This window comes from Carya illinoinensis, chromosome 12 (genome assembly GCF_018687715.1).
Source record: "Carya illinoinensis cultivar Pawnee chromosome 12, C.illinoinensisPawnee_v1, whole genome shotgun sequence".
NCBI lineage: Eukaryota > Viridiplantae > Streptophyta > Magnoliopsida > Fagales > Juglandaceae > Carya > Carya illinoinensis.
Genome location: NC_056763.1, coordinates 27,662,144 through 27,683,540, shown reverse-complemented (window position 1 = coordinate 27,683,540; position 21,397 = coordinate 27,662,144). Strand labels below are relative to the sequence as shown.

General features: G+C 37.3%; 4 protein-coding genes across 6 annotated transcripts; 2 read left to right on the top strand and 2 right to left on the bottom strand.

The window, feature by feature from the left end:
• Positions 1-372: 372 nt before the first annotated feature.
• LOC122289449 lies at positions 373-1,507 on the top strand. The gene is made up of 2 exons (XM_043096436.1): positions 373-546; positions 647-1,507. The coding sequence occupies exons 1-2, from the start codon at positions 487-489 to the stop codon at positions 1,229-1,231; spliced, it is 645 nt and encodes a 214-aa protein (XP_042952370.1). The 5' UTR covers positions 373-486; the 3' UTR covers positions 1,232-1,507.
• Positions 1,508-1,933: 426 nt separating this feature from the next.
• Positions 1,934-8,102, bottom strand: LOC122289448 (peptidyl-tRNA hydrolase ICT1, mitochondrial). The gene is made up of 8 exons (XM_043096435.1): positions 7,464-8,102; positions 3,902-3,961; positions 3,691-3,773; positions 3,180-3,244; positions 3,060-3,093; positions 2,611-2,681; positions 2,292-2,428; positions 1,934-2,209 (listed from the first exon to the last, which is right to left on the bottom strand). The coding sequence occupies exons 1-7, from the start codon at positions 7,744-7,746 to the stop codon at positions 2,338-2,340; spliced, it is 687 nt and encodes a 228-aa protein (XP_042952369.1). The 5' UTR covers positions 7,747-8,102; the 3' UTR covers positions 1,934-2,209; positions 2,292-2,337.
• A 242-nt stretch (positions 8,103-8,344) lies between these two features.
• Positions 8,345-12,346, bottom strand: LOC122289447. Of its 3 annotated transcripts, none has more exons than XM_043096434.1 (7): positions 12,190-12,346; positions 9,813-10,322; positions 9,554-9,717; positions 9,394-9,474; positions 9,107-9,182; positions 8,905-8,997; positions 8,345-8,810 (listed from the first exon to the last, which is right to left on the bottom strand). In XM_043096434.1, exons 2-7 carry the CDS (start codon positions 10,261-10,263, stop codon positions 8,617-8,619), a joined length of 1,059 nt encoding a protein of 352 aa, XP_042952368.1. In that variant the 5' UTR covers positions 10,264-10,322; positions 12,190-12,346; the 3' UTR covers positions 8,345-8,616. The 3 variants fall into 3 exon arrangements, with proteins under 3 accessions (XP_042952368.1, XP_042952366.1, XP_042952367.1); XM_043096432.1 differs by having other exon boundaries at positions 12,180-12,336; XM_043096433.1 differs by having other exon boundaries at positions 12,127-12,300.
• A 4,816-nt stretch (positions 12,347-17,162) lies between these two features.
• Positions 17,163-19,210, top strand: LOC122288884 (IRK-interacting protein-like). Its single transcript, XM_043095703.1, has 2 exons — positions 17,163-17,371; positions 17,500-19,210. The coding sequence occupies exons 1-2, from the start codon at positions 17,300-17,302 to the stop codon at positions 18,871-18,873; spliced, it is 1,446 nt and encodes a 481-aa protein (XP_042951637.1). The 5' UTR covers positions 17,163-17,299; the 3' UTR covers positions 18,874-19,210.
• Positions 19,211-21,397: the final 2,187 nt, after the last annotated feature.

The following is a 21,397-nucleotide window of genomic DNA, read 5'->3' as shown; positions in this document are numbered from 1 at the left end:
ATAGATTAGTACGTGACTGTACTTGTATGTGACAAAACTCATATAATAAACCCATTGTAATCTCAAACCCCCTTGATTAATCAAAACTAAAAATCTCATTTTATTTTATTTTAATTTATTATTATAATTTTTTTAAAATTTTCATAAAAAATATAATAAATAATTTAACTTTTTTAAATATTAATACAAAATTAATATTAAAAAATTATATTATAATAATATTTTATTTATTATTAATCAACACATTTTATTTCATCTCATCTCGTACAACTCAATTTACACGCGTTGGATTCGCGAGATGCAATGTCAACGGTCCAACACGTTGTTGTACGTCCTCAGACCCTTTCGGTATCATATAAAACGCCGAACTGGACTTCACCCTGAAGTGCTCCCCCACAAAACAAGTTCCTAACTTGAAAACCAAGCTGAACCCAACTTGAAAGGATACAAGAGGAAGACGAAGAAGAGAGAAAAATCAGAAGACAGATGAAGCTCGTTTGGTCCCCTGAGACAGCATCAAAGGCCTATATTGATACTGTCAAATCTGTAAGCAGTGAAAATTGCAAACGCTTTTGCATTTTGTTTTGAATCTCTAATGAATTGCTTTTCGTTCTATTATTAAAATGGGTTTTTTCTTTGCTTGTAGTGTGATCTTTATCACGAATCAGGCGTGGCAGAGCTTGTTTCCGCCATGGCTGCAGGTTGGAACGCCAACTTCATCGTTGAGACATGGTCACAGGGCGGAGTTTTGGCAACAAGTATTGGCCTAGCGGTGGCGAGCCGTCACACGGGAGGAAGACACGTGTGCATAGTCCAAAACGAGCAATCAAGGACAGAGTACGCTGAAGGCATGGTCAAGGCCGGGATGTCACCGGAAGTTATGGTGGGAGAGCCGGAGGAAGTGATGGATCAGATAGTGGGCATAGATTTCTTAGTGGTTGATTGCAAGCGAAAGGACTTCGCAAGAATACTGAGGCTGGCGAAACTGAGCAGCCGTGGTGCGGTTTTGGTGTGCAAGAATGCGAGTTCCAAGTCGGCTTCAACCTTCAAATGGCGAAGCGTTCTCGATGGTGGATCTCGTCGTTTGGTGCGCTGTGTGTTTCTGCCGGTGGGGATGGGATTGGATATTGCTCATGTTGCCACCAGTGGGGGAAATTCTGGTTCGGGTACAAAAAGATGGATCAAGCATGTGGATCAACAATCAGGAGAGGAGTATGTTATCAGAACATAAATTTTCAGGCGAATTAATCAGAGACTTTTATGGTTGTATGTATAAATTTAATTCACGAATAGTTAAATCTACAAAGAGAATTTACACCAAAAAAAAAAAAAAAAAGGCCTACAAATTGATGTTAGGTTTGATTTAATACATTTGGTCTCTTATACTGATAAAAAGACATTACAATCCCACATATTACATTTAGTCTCCTCAGAATGGTTGATTTTGTAAGTCTGTGTGTGATTAACATATTTCTCAATTCAATTCCAGAAAATCATTTGTACATAAGTTCGTGATCATTAGTTCTAGCATAAGACCACCAAGCTGATTGTTCCGATCCCTCTGCTTGCCAAAAGATTGTTTTCATTCCACCATTTGTCTCTAATATTAATTTCTTCATTGGTTAATTGGTGCATATATTCTTCGCATGGAAATGAACAAGTAAACCTCTATTGAACAGTGCATCTAATCAACTTGATCACCTCATTCATGAGAGTTTGAAGCCTTTCTCTATTGCAGAAACGGGAACGTTGGAATGTTAAAACTATAGCAACGAAAAACAAAAAAGAAGAAAAGAACCGCTGCGACATTTTTTCTGTTCCCTGACAGCAAGTGTGCGGAACGTTTAACAAAGTTTAAATATTGCACGCCTTTACCAAATGTAGAAGGCAGAACTGTTTTGAGTGTCAAGTACAGGAATAACAAGAACAAATGTGTCACAAATCAAATTCACTATATGTATAAATCGTATCAAAAGCATATAAAAGCACAGTCATGTTACATCAAGAGACTATTCATTTTTATATTTTTATTGCATCAAGAGACTACTTACTCTGGAAACAGTTGATAGTTTTGACAATACCATGTAAAAAAGCGCTCTTGGTATTCTTCCTGCAGGCTGGTCTTAGAAAGTGGTCTTGGAAATGCCCACAGTTTCTCATTGCTCAACTAATGAACAATCCGCTCTTTCACATTCAACTCAATTCCTACCTAGAAAACATTAAAAAAGAAGCAGACAACTTTAGTCAAATCAAATTTCATAATAAATTTTCAAGAGGGATGGTAAACTTACATGTTTAAATGATATCTCAGATCACTAGTTATAATAAAGCAGTATATTAGTCCCAGCTGTCTCGGCTTCTTCTAAATGCCTTCTTGTCTGAAAGCACCTTCTTGCTTTTAAGGCGTTTCTGCTCTCCAATAGCAGCCCTACAGCATTGCATAGACATATATAAAAGACAGCCCCAAACTCTTTACAGTCCAATAAGACTAACAAAGACAGAATATTGTAGACAAAATATAATGTTGCCGATGTACTGCAGAACTAGTAAGTAAATAAAAAGAGCCAGAGAAAGAAGGACAGTTGAAAACACACGCTTTAGAGCTCTTACATCTTTGCAATTTTCTTCTTTTGCTCTTCTGAAGGAGGTGGTGGAACATAAGACGCGGCATCAATTATTGCCTGTTTCATTTTATATTTATATATATATATATAAAGAGAGAGAGAGAGAGAGAGAGAGAGAGAGAGAGAGAGAGAGAGAGAGAGAGAGAGTTTTTTTTTGGGGGGGTTGGGGGGGAGGGGGGGGAGATGACTCGGTAAGTAGAAATCATGAAAAATAAAATTAAAATAAAAAGAAAGCCTAAGTTAGTACAAGTGAAGTGTACAAAAAGCCCTCCTTGAGGTTTTGGCCCCGGGTGGGTTTTTTTTGTTGGGAGGGGGGGGGATTTGTGGGGGGGCGTGTGTTGGTTGTCAGGACAATTATCTTCAGCTTATGAATGAAAACAGAGCACTGGCAAACTCAACACCAAACACGAAAGTACCGTGTCCATTATCTAGTACCTGAAGTTTTGCCAAAGCATCTTCAATGTTACCCCTGAAAAAGAAAAGTATACTCAAACCAGACGCCTTCCCAATGTATCACAAGAACAGACAGCAAAAAAAGAAGAGGCAGAAGTTGACTTCTGTGTTCTAGTTTTTGTTGAAGAAATCACGAGCTCCCCATCCTTGTTGATTCGATTTTTCTCCTGTTCATGACCAGGAAGATTACCAAGAGATAGTAGAAACACAACAAAGCCTATACAAGTTTTTACAATGAAAAGACAAAATCATTAATTGAACAGATAATGACATCGATAGAGCCTCCAAGTCTAAGGAAATCGCTGATGATAAGGCCCTTCTTCTTGTTTTTTCTTTTGGTCTTCCTTTGGGTGAGGAACAGGGGAGGGGGACGAAGGGAATGGAAGGGCATTCTAGTGCAGGAATTTTCTGGCCAGAAATTGTATTCTAAGCATGCATCAAAAGTACAGCTTGAATATCAATAGTATGATACTGTCATAATAAAAACATGTAAAAAGAAATGCAAATTGTTGAGATGATGCATTGTAAACATCTCATGGATTATTTATCTCATCCTTTAGTGACATTTTTATTTGTCTATAAACAAGTATGATAAGGAATAACAGCAACAAACCATCTGTATAATCCTCTCCCTTATTCGGTCACTTAGCCAATACGCATTTTTAACATTGAAGCGCATATCCACCTTGGTGTTCACTGCATGACAATCAGTTACAGCAAAAAACAATCAAATAAGTAGCACCACCCTCTTTAGGATGATATAGCACGAAAGGGAGTCAGCAATATAAATCATGAGAGCAAAAGAGAGCAGGACGTGAATTGACCTTTGTTGACATTTTGACCTCCAGGCCCCCCGCTTCTTGCAAAACTGACAGTTACATGGTCTGAATGAAAATTGTGGTGATCAGAAAGAAGATGTTTTCTGTAAATAAAGAGTATATAAAAGGATATTACTGCATTTGGTCCCATTATAAAAGGTCGCTGACAGAAAACGTAACTCAATAAAGGTACAACCTGTGACGCCCCCAACTCCCACTTACGAACACGTAGAAATCGAGGCGTAGGGATGATGACAACACGGATCACACATCCCATCACCAAGTGCCAAATGTGTGTACATGCAACAAGTGTACAATAAAATCACGCAGCGGATAATAAAAGTCTTATAACTAAGTACCAGAAATTTTTTTTTATTTAAATACAAACTCGTTTAAAGCACACATAATAAAATATTACAAGTCTCAAATATTGTTTCAAAACCAAAATACAAGACATAAAAACTAGCAGAGATAATTTTCTTGACATAAACAACTCCAAATCAAAACTCTGGCAGAGCCTACTCCTCCTCCTCAACATCTCCATCAAAATTTACGGTACTAAAATGATGTCGCAGGTAAGTAATAATCTAAATGTCACAAGATAAAAATGTATTAAACTCAACAATATGCATGAAAGAATGCCAAGTGCACGTCCCATAAATCCACATTTTTTCCACGCACGCCAAAAATCTCATTTTAGCCCAAAACATATCCTTTAAAACCAGTCATTGTCATTATCTCAGATAATGGTCCAAACCAAGAAAATCACAATTTTTCCAGAAAATGGATCACAATATCCTCATACAAAATCTCACAATTTTCCCAGAAAATGACCCATATCCAATATCCAAAATCAGTTCCAAATTAATGCATGCACCATGATCTCCCCTAGGGATCATCCGCACACTCTGGCTCCTGTGCCACACCGCAGGTAACGATTACGCATGTGACACCTAAACGAACGATGCCCAGTCTCACGCCCAGCGCGTACCTGGACCAGGCCATCCTCTAGTCCCCGCCAGCCTAGGGACCACGAAGTCGACACGACAGCATTACCGTATCGTGCGATCCGGTCGTCGCCCAACGACAACCCAGGGGATGTCACTCAGTATTATTCACTCCCGAGTGACCAGAGGAGTTCCACTAAAATAATACCCCATCCCGGCTTGGGGTCGTGATACACACGCACTCGAAAATCCATTTACATTGATAAAACCAACTTTTCTCAATTTAATACATGCACATGAATGCACCATGCAATGCACACCTCAAGACACAATTTAACCAACAAAACTCAACATCAACAATAACCAAACAACTCCGTCCTCAATCCATCCGACTCCTGACTCCTCGGATTCAATCCAGAATCACCAACCAGTCAATGAATTTATTGTAAAAGTAATAATATATTTTAAATCTAAAATAGAGTTTGGAAAATACTTACAGCGCTATATAACAATTTTCGAAGGATCAAGAGACTGCAAACGGCGAAAAAAAAACAACGTAACAGTATAAAAACACTGGGCGTGGGTTGTAAAATATCCACTTTTGAATGGGGACAAACCAAGACTTGAGATTGATAGGGAATGGCTTAGAGGTGTTTATGAAGCTAGTGGAAGTGAGAGTTGGACATGGGTGGCAGAGGAAATAGCGGTGGAAGAGAAAAAAGGCCAAACCAAAGATGAGCTCGTGAGGGCTGCTCCGGCAGCGAATCGGAGCTGAAAATAGGTGGTTTAAGACGGTAAGAGGTCGGTGATGACGTGGTGAAGAGGTGGTGGCCGGAGGTGGAACGACGGCGGCGAAATGGGAGAAAAACCGGAACTCGTGGCGGCTACCGGTGGCTCGGATGGAGGTGAAACTTGGTGGGGAGGTGCGCCCGGAGGGGAAGATTTCTGGGTGCGCCATGGCACCGACGAACAGCGACACTGGGCGGCTGAAGAAAACGGCGAAAATGAAGGGGGAGAGAGAAGGAAACCGGAGGAGAAAGAAGAAGAAAAAGAAAGAAAAAGAGAAAGAAAAAGAAAAGAGAAAAAGAAAAGATAGGGAAAAGAAATGAGGTCCAATCCTCACTTTTGGAGTCCAGAAACTGATCCGACGAAAACAACTTAAAAGTTATAAAACGAATAAAATAATTTAAACACTACATTAAGCTAAAATATAATAAATAACTAATAAATACTAACAATATAATTTTAAATCCAAAAACAAACTAAAATAAATTACACAGCAATTTAAACTCAAAACGATAATTAATATTAAGAAAGCTCTACAAAATAAATTTCACAACTAAGTAAATCCGATTAAAATACGATAATTTAAAATAACAGAACTAATATTTTAATTGAATTAAAATACTCTTTCAGTGAAAATACACGTAAAAATGAGGTATCACACAACTCCTAGGGTTTGGTCCAAGTGGTGAGAGCCTTGGTCTTGGTGGTATGCTCCCTAGTCTAAAGTTCAAACTCTTGATTGCAATCAATTTCTAGGGGCTATCAAACTAGGAAAAATTTCCCTTAAATTGCCCGAGGTGCACTAGAGGGAAACTCCTTGCTGATGGCCTACCGGGGGATTTGTCGGGACTTTGTTCCGCACACTGCCAATAAAAAAAATCTTATCTAGAAACGCTAAAATATATTAGCATTTAGGAATACTTTCTTTTTTTCTTTTTTTTTTATAGGTAAACGATAGTATTAGTACAAATAGGCATAGCCCAAGTAAAACAAGAAGTTATACAAGAGATAAAACCTATCTAAGTTGCTAAAGAAGGCAAAAGAAAATCGTGCCTCAAGTTCTAGATTAATAAATGGATATAATCACATGGATTACTGCAGTTTAGAAAATGAAAACCTTTTTTTCAGGTAGATTGCATAGTCATCTTAGGAGAAAGAGATCCTACAATCATCATCAGGCCAATATGAAAGCCAAGAATGGGATATTCTCACCCACGCTTCATAATCATTAGTAATCTGACTAAATGAAGGCTGAAAACATTGCCACCTAATTAGTGTTCCATGTGATAAAATTAGCAAGAAACTGCGTACACCAAATGCCCACTAAAAATATCTCAAATAACTAGAGATAAGTCCTACATAGACAACTTCGAACAGAGCAAAATTCTTTAATATTGGAAACTATATGCTCAACCATAATAATATCAACCTTTTTAATCAGGAAATTATCAAAGGGATTCGAAGTCGATGTGAAATTAAGCAAAAGGGGAAAAGAATCAGTAACTATCAACCTCCCTGGCTTCTCCTTCCCAACGCCAGGCCGGGCAACTAGAAAGAGATGACTTCTACGCTCCATTTTTTTCTCTTTTTCTGGACTAAACAGTGGCACATGATATAAGTTTTCCATTTAGACTTTTTTTTTTTTTTTTTTTTGTGTATTTCCACTCGGCTCCCAAACCGCTGGTAAAGACAGCACAGTCGAGTCCGATGTTCATGAGAGATGAATGTCGAAGACAATATCCAAATACTACGCGTAATTCAAGTCAAATCAACGTACATATTCACAGTGACCAAACGGAAGGCGATTCATCTTATATATATATAGTTTCACATACCGAGGGTGATTTTAGGGGTGGGCTGGTCGTCGGCCGAGAGAGCTCGCTCCTCGGCTTCTTGCAAGAGCTGCTGAACCTGCGACAGGCGAGCCGACACCTTCCTACCGTCGCCGGAGCCCGAGGCGGCGCATCGTATGCCGCTGAAGCTGATTCCACGCCGTGTATAGCTGAGGATCCCAGCGACACCAGGCAGTGCACTGAATCGTGGTGATGAAGATGAAAGAGGAAAATGATGAGAAATTCCTCTGAGAAACACGTTTACCGTCGTTCTGATAATTGCCATTCTTTTGGGCTCCAAAAAGATGTAAAATAACCCTAAGAAAGGATAAATAGCCGACCGTTGTTATATGTTTCTCCCTCCCCCGAACCTCTGCCCTTTTATTTTTTCGTATGCAAGTTTTGAGTTACGAGTTCTCGCAGTGATACGTTGTGGCTGCCAATTATCAATCTATCAGTGGACTTGGCGGAATATGTGGTGCAAACAAATTAGAATCGATGGCTGCGTATGTTCTATAACGACCCCTTTTTTAAGCGTGAAACCATTCTGCATTGCAACCTCCCAAGCACTGAGAAAAATACCAACTACCAAATATATTACAAAATAAAGCCCAGTTCAGATGTTCTTCTTTTCTTTTTTTTATTTTTTTCTTCTCTCGCTATGGCGTAAAAGACAGTAGCAGTTTTCCATATTTTCAGACTTCCAGTTTCCGGAATATATTCTTTCAATGTTTAAATATTGGGGTGACATGGAAAAATAGAAACCAATAATAACACCCCCATGCCACTAACCTGAAAGAACTTGAATTGCAAGAAAATTTTAAAATTTAAATCAAATTAAATCATGACATGCAGTATCAATGGTAATTTTTACACACCGTTTATAAGCAGAAGTACAGGACTTAAAAGCCCACTAAAAATAGTATTCTATTAACCAATATCCAATATTAATCATCCAGTACATGAAACTCAACAAGAAAAATTACTTGCAGTATACACATAACTACTTAAACAAAGCACTGCATAAGATCCATACTGCCCTACGGAAACGGGAACTTTTTAAAGGGGAATGCATGAAAATACAGAGCTAGGGTGGGTCCTCAAAGTGGAAGGGGACTTGTTCAGCGGGCGCGTGATGAGCTGGTTCGAGCACCCCTCAATTTCTCCCTTTCCCTCTAGAATATCTGCTAGGGTCTCCGACATCAGACTTCTTCCATCCCGAAAGATCTGGGCCAGGGTATCCTGCCCTGTTCCTGCCATCTGGTATCACCGACGGCTGTGCAGGCTCTATTGAAGGAAGTGCCCAACCTCCCGTGCTGGCCTGCCCATTTTGTCCACTACCACCAGCCCCTACGACACAAAATTACACCCCAACAAAAAATGAGCCATCTGCACGGTCCCTATAAAACAAAATAAATGCATAATTCTCAGGCAAGCCAGTTACCCATATGTTCAAGACTCAAATAATTCTCGGGCAACCCAGGCATTTTCTTTCTAGCATTTCCCTTCCAAGCTTCTTCAAATCCAGTAAGCTCATCTGAAAATTTGCCAATCCAGAGATTATGGTTATTCCTCCCTTGAGTACCAACCCACGTTGAGTGCATCCCGGTATCCTCACACACCCAAAAATATACTACTACACATACCTTCATTCAGATTGTGTAAGGTCTGCATTGTGTCCACCTTACCATCTGAATTAAGCTTCCTTGAAACGGAATGGCCCTACAAAATATGTCTTCTATGTAAGTCCAATATTAACATCCCACAAAGCAATCAAACGAAGACAATGTCTAGTGAACACTAGGAAGCACATGAAAATACAGCCATTAAATACAACATTAATGCCCCACATAACTATCAAACGATTATGTCTAGTGAACCCTACAAAGGACATGAAAACAAAGTCATTAAAGTATAGTCAATCATAAAATACCTTATTCTGAATTCCCCTAGATACCCTGTGTTTTGCTTGCCCTGTAACAGTATTCGCTTCTTTGCTTTCTTCAAAGCTCAACTGCTCCACATCAAAATCTACTTGAGAAACAATGCTAAATTGTAAATAGATCCTATTATCAACATTGAAGTTAACTTACACCATCACTCCCCATCCTTCTAGTATTAGATGAAGTATAATATGCTCCATTGGGACCACCATAGGTGACACTGGAGCTCCCAAAGGTAAAACTAGAGCGAGACTGTGGCATTATATCATTCAGCTTGTAATCATTCCTGTACTGCACTTGCTTGCTCTTTTTCTCTGCAATTAATGGAGAAAAAATGGATAGAAAATTTTCAGGTTCAACAATACGGGTCAAAACATAGCATTAAAACCAGTTAATAGATATATTTAACCTTCAACTTCATCATCGGGATCCTCAACATAATGAGCACTGCTCGACCTACCATGCTTCCTTGGATTCTCTCTCTTCTCCTTATCTGTATCTTCCTTTTCGTCTTCAGAGTTCAATTCCTCAATAATTGGGCCCCTAGGCCTTTCTGGCTCTGGCGCTTGATTCTCGAGAAATCCAGGGGGGTACATATTCATAAATGGACGTCCAATTGGATCATCAAGTAGTCCAGGGGGATGCATATTCATAAAAGGATGTCCACTTGAACCAAAGAAGCTCGACTCAAACATGCCTCCAAATGGGCGTGTGAAGAAAGGATCATTAAATGGATCCCTTCCTCCCAAAAAGCCAGACAGTAAACTCCTGTGAGCCCCAAAGCCGCCAAAGCCCCCAAAGTTAGCAAAGGGGTCACCAAAATCAGAGAAAGGATCCCTGCGACCTCGGCCTCCCTGCATTTTCTAGGTACTATGAATCCCCAAATGCTCAACCCTTGCAATTCCAAGAAAATGATATTCTGCAACATTGAAATTCATTCAGCATTAGCAGCAACTGAATAAATAAAATGTGAAATAACAGCAACACAAAACACGCCTGGTACTTATGTTTGCCTAATTCTCATGAAACTTCCCATCAGTGACAGCATGGCACCACAACTAAAGATCCAAAAATCAAAATAAGTTTGAACAATCACACTAAAAAAATAAAATTATGCAAATCCACCCCCATGGTGCCCCGGTAGGTCCTAAAAGTTCCCCTGTAAACTAGTTTCTAAATCTGTAATCGATAAGCATTATATAACTTCTGAGATTAGACAGCGTAATCTTTATCAAAGTAATACGTCCCCCTTTTGACAAGTTAGGGGGACGTATTACTTTGATAAAGAGTACATTGTCTAATCTTCCCACATATTTTCTCTCTCTTTTCCCTTTGCCAGCAGGGCTTGCAAAAAGAATCGAGAAAATTTTTTGCAATTTCTTATGGGGAGGTATAGGAGAGGCGAAAAGGTTTCATTTGGTTAGTTGGAACAAGGTTTGTCAACCAATTTCTAGTGGAGGATTGGGGGTGAGAAATTTGAGGATGTTTAACAAGGCACTTCTTGGGAAATGGCTTTGGAGATATCATTTAGAGAGAGATGCTTTATGGAAGAATGTTGCTGCTGTTAAATATAGGAGTGGGTGGGGGAACTAGTGTACTGATGAAGTTATAGGAGCATATGGGGTGAGTTTATGGAAGTTCATTAGGAAAGGTTGGGGGGATTTTTTGAAACATATTACTTTTAAGGTGGGGGAAGAGAAGAGGATTCTTTTTTGGCATGATATTCGGAGTGGGAAATCAGCTCTCAAATCTGATTTTTCATCCCTTTTTAGGATTGCAAAGGATCAAAATGCAGCTGTGGCAGATTATTTCCAACATAAGAATAATAATATTCTGTGTAATGTTGCCTTTTTCAGAAAGTGAACGATGTTTCTGATTCTTTGCCTTCAAAACATCTCTCGTTCCTTTCCAGCCATAAACACCACATTAAACACAAAGGAATCATTCTCCATATGGCAGCAGCCCATTTCCTTGCCTCACAACCACGCCAACATGCATGGAGATCCACAACTTCCTTAGGCATCACCCAATATAAACCTGTCCGACCAAAAATCCCATTCCACAAGTCGAGAGGAACCTAAAGATTCCACGTATTTAAAGGGCATGTATCATGCAAAGCACAAGGTAAACAAAAGTAAAGAATGTACAGTAAAAGATTGGATTAATTCGTCTAAATGGCTGAGCAGCGACGAATACTACCCACCATCGTAGATAACGCATTATTTAACTCGCGTTTTCAAACCCAATCAAATAGAACATCAAACGTATATAACGGGGGCTAAAAAATTAGACATGCCCATTTTATATCTTCCACCACAAGATCAATACGAAGAGAAAAGGGAATAGAAAAAAAAAAGGGCCAGCGTAGGGTATTCGGAATAAACGAAACCGTAAAATCTGAAATCAAGGACTCGCAATGAAAAATTCTCATCGGAAACATCACCAAAACCGAACCCTAACATGATCGAAGAAAAAGAACCAGAAATTGCAACATATTACCATCCGATCACCATATTCACTCTGATCTATGGGCAAAATCACAATCGTATTATGCATTTATTCGAATTAGGCATCGAATTCAACCCGGAAAGTAACAAAAACTAATATAGACCCGCAAAAGAAGTGTATTTTTCCACACACGAAAAAAAAAAAACAGAGAAGCCCTAGGTGCGTATGGAGGAGAGGGGGGGGGGGGGGGGGGGGAGGGAAGAGATTAGTGCTACCTCCGAAGAAAAAGGGAACACGAATTTGGGGAAGAATGAAAGGAATCGCAAACCTTCAACTACCTCACAAAGGTGGTCTTTGTATCACAAACCGAGATTGTTAAGAACCTGAAGATCAAAGCGTGGAATCACCGACTCGTACGCGAGAGAGAGAAAGATCAGAGCATTGATAGAAAGCATATAGGAAGAGAGAGGAGATATAATTAGCGGGACATAACGTGTCGATGAATGATTGGTTGAGTCAAAAGCCGATTCCTTCAAACCGACCTTTAAATGGAAAAATATAATTATAAACATAATTGTATATTAATTTACCTATTAATCTATATATTAATATAATATAATTGATAAAAAATAAATTTTATTAAAAATAATATTAATTTAAATTTTAAATATAAATAAATTAATATTAATATATAAATTAATATACGATTATACATGTACGTGACAAAACTACCTTAAAATGGTCAAGAGATCACTCGGTCTAAAAAAGGAACAAGGCTACTACTTGTCCATGAAATAAGAATGACCTGGGCCTAGGCTCAGCCACTCGATATTTTGTCCTGATTCACTGAAAGGTTTTATATTTTTTTTATAAAAAATAAAAAAATAGTAAATAAGATATTTGTATTTAAAAAAATTAAATTTTTAATAATAATTTTTTTTTTTAAATTACATATCATTTACGTCATTTAAGATTATATTTAACATTATTTTTTTAAAATTGATATTTTTTTAAAAGAAATACAAAATACACGTGATTATACAAATTATTTCTGTTACCTTATACATACACGGCTTTATTTTAGTAATAATTTGAGAGAATTGGTTGGAGTGGAATATTCAAATTTTTAATACGTGAGAAAATGCTGCCTCCAATTGATTTGAACGAAGAAAACTCGAGATAAAAAGAAAGAGCAAATTAATATATACAAAGGGACGAAAATTTTAAACTTCAGTTTAAATTCCAGATTCCTAACTTATGGAAGACTTCTCAATTACTTCAGTAATGTCTTGCACGTGATTCTTAGCAGGATTTTCAGAAAAAAAGAAATGGAACAAATTTCATGTGTATGATCCCAAGACGTCGGCCATGTCAAAAACCACGTTTCATTTTACGTGATCAATTTATATATCGTCATCGTCACGAAGTTGGCATTTCTTGCATGCGTGGTCCACTTTAAATGGTTATGATGGTACATACACAATATGAAAAATATAATTGTAATTATAATTATATATTAATTTATGCACTAATATGATGTGATTAGTCAAAAAGTAAATTTTATTAAAAATAGTATGAATTTAAATTTTAAGTATGAATAAATTAGTATTGATACACAGATTAATACACAACTGTATTTATATATAACAAAATTCTACATAATATAGCAGCGTATTGTAGCTGTAATAGACGAAAAGTCTAAATACAAGCAGTGGCGCACCAACCCAGCTAGCGAGTGGCGGCCATGGGTAAAAATAAAATGGTGCGTTCTAAGAGGAGTAAAATGGCGCGTGCTGAAGTTCTTCTTCTCCTCAACAATATGCCCCTACAGCCCTGAGCCAGTCTTGATTTCTCTTCTCCAAGTTTTTTGAACAAAAGCAAATGAAGGACGAATAATGAATCTTGCATAACAAAAACCTTATCACATATTTGTCTCTTTAACTACTGATTCTTACTACAAATTAACCCATTGCTTTGCAAATCCGAATACCAAGAATGGATCTGTATCAAATCATCAACAGGTCGATTATCATCCTTCAAAATGTAATGAGAGAGAGCCCAACATGCAAATTTGATAGGAAAATTCTGATAAATGGTGAATTTGTTGTCAGGTAGGCACTCCACTAAAGAACACAAGGATAATTGTAGCTGCCCATGTCGAAATAGCAAGGACCCAGCTTACAAAATCTTACAAAAATTGAAGCAACTAAATAGAAAATAATGATTATAAGAGAAAAACAGCGGGGGTTACATTCACTAGTGATTCTGAATTAGGCTTTGATAGAGAGAAAAAAAAAATACAAACTTTTACTATGAAATAAGCCAAACCTAAAAAACAATTTGAGTTTTGGAGGTTTATAATAAGAAAAAATCTAGTTACAAGCATAAATTTATACTGATATATATATTAATCTGATGTGATTGGTCAAAAAGTAAATTTTATTGAAAACAGTACTAATTTAAATTTTAAATATGAAAGAATTAGTATTAATACACATATTAGTACGTGATTTTACTTATACGTAACAAAAATATTGTGATAATGAAGTTCATTTTCCATAAAAAAAACAGGCTACTTGAAAACAAACCCAAAACCATCCAAAAAAAAAAAAAAATCCTATGTTTCCTATGTTCATTAACAAATAAGTACTTAAGACAAAATAGTTTGTTTCTATTCTATATCTAAGCAGAAAACAAACAACACACCCCGCTGAGATTTGTTCTCCCAGTAAACAATAGCTCTTTAGCCAAAATAAGATGTCAACTATACACCTTTGACCACAAGTTTTCCATTAAAGTTAAATTTGGCGGGATTAATGGTTAAAAACAAACTCAATGAAGGGAATGGGGTGCGAGATGGAATTTGAGGAGGGGAAGACGAAAATAGATCTTGAAACGGCTGATGTTATTTCTTCTTTTCTTCTTTTTCGTATTTTTCTCTCTTTCTTTTTATTTTTTTAAAAAGTACCGACATGAGCAGGCTGAGGTTAGTGCGCGACCCCGTTCCCCAATTCGTATAGGTTCAAACGAACTCTTTGTACAAAGAAAAAATAATTTTAAGTATAATTGTATACTAATCTACGTATTAATTTGATATGATTAATTAAAAAATAAATTTTATTAAAAATAATATTAATTTAAGTTTTAAGTATGAATAAATTAATATTAGTACGCAAATTAATACGCGATTTTATTTATATGTAACAAAACTCTTGTACAAATCCCAACTTCCAACCAACCAGTATAATCGAAGTGGGAAGATAAAAAAATTCTATATACAACTATATTATTTTAATTTTTTTTGTTTTATTTTTCTTAAATTAATTGAATTATTCTACTAATCATCCATCTACTACATATTTGATAAGAGAAAAAAAAAATTTTAAAAATGTTGTATGGTGTGTATGGATAATGAGTAGCATAACTATATTGAAATAGAATGATTTTAGGAGTGGGCAGAGAGGGCCCGTACCCCGGCCCCGTTCCACTCCATATATATAATTATTTTTAATATTTATATATATTTATATAAATAAATATATTGTATATAGATATATTTATTTATATAGATATATATATAATTTATTACAGATTTGAAATTATATTCAAGTTATTGGATTGTCTTGACTTTTTAAACCAACCTTTATATAGGAGGTCAAGGTAGTACAATAGTCATACTTAAAACGAGATTTTAGTGATATATCTTATATTGCTATTGTATTACATTTGCCTACTATATAAACTTAGGAGGCCAAGACAATCCAAAATATATTTATAATGAGTTTAAATTCTTTTTTGTATTTATAAATTTTAATTATATTATAATTTGGGTCCAAAAGATTTTTAGATTCAAAAATAATTTTTTAGATCCAATGAGTTGGCCTAGATAAGGGATGGGCGAATGGTGTTTTTGACGCCGCTCTCTGGCTATCGGGGCGAGGGGGCCTTCCTTCAACCTTATCCCTGCATGGTACATGTAGCATTCCTAAATAATTTTACCTATTATCTTTATATATCATATATTATATTTATTTATTTTTATTTTTTATAACAAGTATGTGATATATGGATGATAAATAAAATAGCTCAATTATTTTAACAATAATAAAAGAAAAAAATTATTTTAAAATATATAAAAATACAGTGTATATTCCTCATTTCAATATGAAAAAATCTAATTATAAATATAAATACGTACTAATATGTGTATCAATTTAATATAATTAATAAAAAAATAAATTTTATTAAAAATAATATTAATTTAAATTTTAAATATTAAAAAATTAATATTAATATATAAATTAATATATGACTTTATTTTAAAACTAATTCAATATCCGTATTTTTCCAGTTGCACAAGTAGACGGACGTTACATGTCAGCAGCCAAGCCTCTCTTCATCTCGTTGCAGCACAGATCAGCATCGGGGACTCCATAGGATGGGACCACCTGAAGATGACTGGATCTGGGGCCCCCTTTGTCTCGTGCATTAATTTAACATGCGTGCTAGTCTCAGTCTGGTTCTCTGTCTGTCTTTCTATATCTGATGGAACGATAATTAGTAGGTGGTGCTTGTGATCCACCGCAGCGACAACCATCTGCGGGAGTAAATGCGACTAGTTGGAGGCTTTGGGAATCTGAGGTGGGAGGAAAAGGCCGCAGTTGAATTCGAGTATGACGATTTCCCCTGGGCAAGTTTAACCCGGATTTTTCTTTTTATATATAATTTTATCATTTAAATATTCTTTTTATAATTTATACAAAGATAAACAAAATTATACTAAATTAAACAAACCGTATATTTCAACTATAACTTCTATAAGTTTTCTGTTTATAAGTTCATATCGGACTCACAAATCCTCAGTTACGAATGTCATGTTAAATGCTTTGGAGAATGTTAATACATACTAATTTATTTTATTTTATCATATAATATTATTATCATTTATGTTAAATTTTATCATGTCTAATTATATTTATTAATTACGTGACACATTTTATTAGTTGTCATTTAAATAATTAATAAAAAATAATTTAAATATATTATATTAATATATATTATTGAAGATAAATTTTCAATCGAGTTCGCTTTTATAGCTAACATTTTACGGGCGGCAAAAAATTACCAACCTTGAGTTCATCCCGAGTCCCTGACATACGTGGTCAATCCTAGTCCGATAGATCACCTGGTCGAGAACTGAGTGTATGATATCCACCGTCTGCTACCCAACGCATGCTAACCTTACCTCTCTATACGTGATTATTGACCTTGATCAGAAGATGATGAGGATGACACCTCAGATGATGAGAGGAAGACGAAACGAAAAGAGACAGAAGTAGAAAGGCACTGACGAAGCTGGGGACATATTAAAAAAAGGGATTATTTTAAGAGGTGCCATAAAGGGCAAAGGCAACCACAAAAAGTAGAAAATGCAGTGGCACTGGCACCATGGCTCCAGCTTCTTCGGCATCTTTATCTCCTCCTCTTCATTCTCCCCGTCAATCCCCTCACTTCACACCTGTAAGTACATTAACATAGCCAACTTACGCCTTGTTTGTTTCTAGGGAGAAAATGAGAAGACAATTGATTGTGGTTACGCTACTAGCTCTTTGTAATTTTTCCTTGACGCAGTTGTTAATTTGTTGTAGATTCAAGAATTTGAAAGAGAAGAGCACGAAGAAGATGTATATAGCGAGGCGCAAGTCCAGAGCAGAGGGAGACCTAGCGGTTTTACGGACAAGGGAGTAATTACTCCAAAGAACCATCCGACGCCACTCAACGAGACTCACAAAAGTGCCAAACCCAATGAAAAGAAAAGCTCCGAGTCTGATACAACAGAAAGCGGAGAGGACGATTCCGTATTGTGCAACAAGTGCCGCCCACATGCACGCGAGAAGATCTCAGTGGTTCCACTGAACAACAGTGGTCCCAACAAGCATAGCACTCTGTCGTTTGGGAGTCCAAATGGCGTATTCAAGGCCATCTTTTCATCGTTAATGAGAAAGAGCCCGAGGTCAAAGGAGGCGTTGACGACGGACAGAGAGGAGCAGTGGAAGATTGCGGTGGCTGAGCTCTCGCACAAGCTGCTTCAGGCTACGAGAAAGAGAGACGAAGCTCTTCTTGAAGCTTCAAGGCTTAAGTGCTCCATGGCCGAGCTAGAGAAGAAGCTCAGCAAGCTCGAGGTCTATTGTTATAACTTGAAGTCTGGGCTCGAAGAGGGCAACACCAACTCGCTCTATCAAATTGGAAAGAGCAACAGTAATCAGCTGGTGAACCATCATGGCTCACTGGGCCACAATGATAAAGTGATTGAGGATTTTCTGGTTTCGGTTTCGGAAGCTCGGTCTTCGGTTCGGCTGTTATGCCGCTCGCTCACTACGCAATTCAGGCAAATGGGAAGCATAGTATACGAAAGACTTTCGGTTCTTCTCCACCCTTATAATATAAAGGTTTCGCTCTCTAAGAACCCAAGAAGCTTGCTTTTCTACCTTGAGGCTTTGCTGAACAAAGCTTTCTACGAGGACTTCGAATATGTTGGGTTTCAAAAGAACGCCTCGAATCAAATATTGAGCCCAACTGATCGGTGCGAGGCGAGTTTTGAGTCCTTCAAATTGCTTCAGGGGTTGACATGGGAGGAGGTATTGAACAAGGGGACAAGGCATTTCAGTGAAGAGTTTAGCAGGTTTTGTGACAGAAAAATGAGTGAAATTGTAGCAATGTTGGGATGGAACAGAACATGGCCGGAGCCATTGTTGCAGGCCTTCTTTTTTGCTTCCAAGAGTGTGTGGTTGGTGCACCTCTTGGCCACCTCGGTGCACCCGAGCTTGCCTATATTTAGGGTGGATAAAGGGGTGGGGTTTGATGGGGTTTACATGGAGGACATGGGTGGAGATATGACAAGGACGTTGGTTCCGTCTGTAGTTCGGATCATGGTTTCACCTGGGTTCTATGTCTACGGTAGCGTGGTTAAATGCAAGGTGCTATGCGTGTACAACAACTGCAGCAACAACAACATTCAGTAATGTTCGAGGCAAGGGCTTTCTCATCAGCCATCTCCTTGGGGAACTTTTAATTATATGATTTAGAATCAAACATTTTGGTTCGTTTGTAGTACTTTTGTTTGCTTGTCTATCTTGGGATGGTCAAGATGGTAATCTTGAGTTGGTTTTTGCTAGCTGGATATCTGTTTGCAAAGGTAATCAAGTTAGTTCGTTTGTAATATTATCTTCCTACTGCAAAATAGATAATTTCACGTTAGTCCCGCATGAAACTTGATGCAGTCTCGCCACTCTGTAAGTTGTTAGGAAAATAAGAGCTTTGGCGGAGTTAAACTTCCTCTGCATCACTTTATCATTATCATTTCCATTTGTTGGAAGATGAAGATTGGATTCCTTTTTTGTTTTTTCTTTGCAAGGGGATTGGATTCTGATCCATACAAAACGAAATTAATTACTTTTGATGGGTCCTGAGTATGTGGATATGATAACAAGGGACAAAGCAGAAAACGAATTGAAATAGAAAGGGACGGACCATGTGAATGGTATCCTTTCTCTTGTGAATTATTTTTGGATCTTCTGGAATTTGATATGTCATTTTTATACGAGTGTTATAAAGTTCCCGTTAACAATTTAGATTCGATCGCCTTCTTTTCTTTAGGAAGGATTACACTTGAGGGCTGGCTTCAAATTCCCTACCAAAACACCACAAACAGAGTCCGGTGTTGGCCTCTTTGCTTCGTGCTTTGCAAATAATCGGGTGGTCCAACTTCGAAACTCGCCTGCCTTCCTGATGAATACAATATACACGTGACGCTTCTGCAGTCACTGTCTCCCTCCCGAAATCATGGCAAACAAAACCATACAATGCTCCCTCCACGGACTTGCTCTCACAAAGATCGTTTATCCTCTCAAAGACTTTCACTCTGAGTCAACATTTCGATATTCCTTTTGAAATATTTAATTTAGAGATATACTTTAATGACAAAGAAATTTTATAAAAATAAATATATAAACTACCGTATTATTATAATATGTTAAATTGTAAAATTATTCTTATTATAAAATAAATATAACTATCACGTGAAATTATGTTATTTATAAGCTTATTTAACGGCACAATATTGTTTTTTTATTTTAAATAGTTTGGTGGTTGTTATCCAAATTTACCTTTAGCATCATCTTCACAATAAGTATGAAGACTTCTATCTCTAATTTTTTTAATCTGAATCTCAGCCACTTAAGCCACCCTCGAGTATGTATATACATACACAAAAATACAATTTTTTTTTTTTAATTTCGGAGCAAACAAAAAGAATATGTTTCTCGAACAAAAGGGGTTGGAGTTGGACGGTTTGTCTGAAGTTTTCACGTTTGCTGGGTAGGGTGTTTGTACAACATCCGTAGGGCCTAGAAAGACAAGTTGACTCGAGAGGGCATAAATGACAGACGGCCAATTAATTAAAGAGAAAATCTTCTACATAGTCGTGCTTGTTTTCCCAAAAAACAACCCACCAATGGGTGGATACCACATAGGTATTCCATTTAAATAACTATACGACTGCGATGGACAGAAACGAGGGAGGACCTTGGTGTGAAACCCGTTAGCCACCCATTTTGCGACTTGCAAGCCCTCGGTCCCTCGGCCTCCCTCCCATTTGCAAAATCTGGGACCCATGACAAGTGATGACATGATGAGTTGCCATTGTTGTGAGGAGTTGTTGTTGTCGTGAGGCATCGCTGTTGCCGTGACTCATGGGTAGAGGATCTGTGTATAAATTGCCGGCTGAATCATACCCTTTTCTTACGAACAAAAAACTAATTATGAGAGCCAGTTTGTGAATTGGATGACTTAGAGTGCGAGAGAGAATGGTGCTAAAGTGTATAGTGCATGGTTCAAATGGCCAATTCTAAGATTGTACTTCACTGATTTGAGAAAGCAAATTTCTAATAAGAGTAGGAAGAAGAAGATTTGTGGAGTTGGTCTTTTTGTATTTCTTGTTCAGTCTAGAGTTACGGGGCAAGTACTTATACCAATGGATGGCACTAGCACTATTAACAGCACTGCAGGAAACGTAAAATAGAAGAACAGAGCATGAAGAATATGAAGGCAGCAGAAAGTTGAAATTGGAATAACTAAATTGCATTCAAAATATTCTTGTTTCTGTACAAGCTATGTGCCGCTATTTATAGATTACAAAGTCTGAATGAAATAACAGAAAAACAAATAAAGAATAATTGACAGCTCATAATGCATAACAGAATTGCCTCATGTGATTGCTGTATCAGGTAGAACCGTAGGCATTGTATCCTTTAATTTCAACAGCCCCCCGCAAGATGGAGAGTAGATGTTGAAGACTCCCATCTTGGACAAACATCTAGTAAGTGCTGGAGAATGCACGGGCTTGGTAAGAAGATCAGCTAACTGATCAGAGGAGGGCACGTGTGCAGTAGCTACTTGGCCAGCTGAAATTTTGTCACGAACTAGATGACAATCTAGTTCGATGTGCTTGGTTCGCTCATGGAACACGGGGTTGGCAGCTATATGTAA

Bases quoted from the DNA above. Each gene is read 5' to 3' on its own strand.
- LOC122289449 (XM_043096436.1), top strand. From the start codon at position 487: ATGAAGCTCGTTTGGTCCCCTGAGACAGCATCAAAGGCCTATATTGAT. The intron at 547-646 runs GTAAGCAGTGAA...CTTTGCTTGTAG, and splicing joins ATATTGATACTGTCAAATCT to TGTGATCTTTATCACGAATC.
- LOC122289448 (XM_043096435.1), bottom strand. From the start codon at position 7,746: ATGGCAATTATCAGAACGACGGTAAACGTGTTTCTCAGAGGAATTTCT. The intron at 2,682-3,059 runs GTACTAGATAAT...AAAATGAAACAG, and splicing joins ATGCTTTGGCAAAACTTCAG to GCAATAATTGATGCCGCGTC. The intron at 2,429-2,610 runs GTAAGAGCTCTA...GCAATGCTGTAG, and splicing joins AAGAAGAAAATTGCAAAGAT to GGCTGCTATTGGAGAGCAGA.
- LOC122289447 (XM_043096434.1), bottom strand. From the start codon at position 10,263: ATGCAGGGAGGCCGAGGTCGCAGGGATCCTTTCTCTGATTTTGGTGAC. The intron at 9,718-9,812 runs GTTAAATATATC...CATTAATTGCAG, and splicing joins TCCCGATGATGAAGTTGAAG to AGAAAAAGAGCAAGCAAGTG. The intron at 9,183-9,393 runs GTATTTTATGAT...CATATTTTGTAG, and splicing joins CTAGGGGAATTCAGAATAAG to GGCCATTCCGTTTCAAGGAA.
- LOC122288884 (XM_043095703.1), top strand. From the start codon at position 17,300: ATGGCTCCAGCTTCTTCGGCATCTTTATCTCCTCCTCTTCATTCTCCC. The intron at 17,372-17,499 runs GTAAGTACATTA...AATTTGTTGTAG, and splicing joins AATCCCCTCACTTCACACCT to ATTCAAGAATTTGAAAGAGA.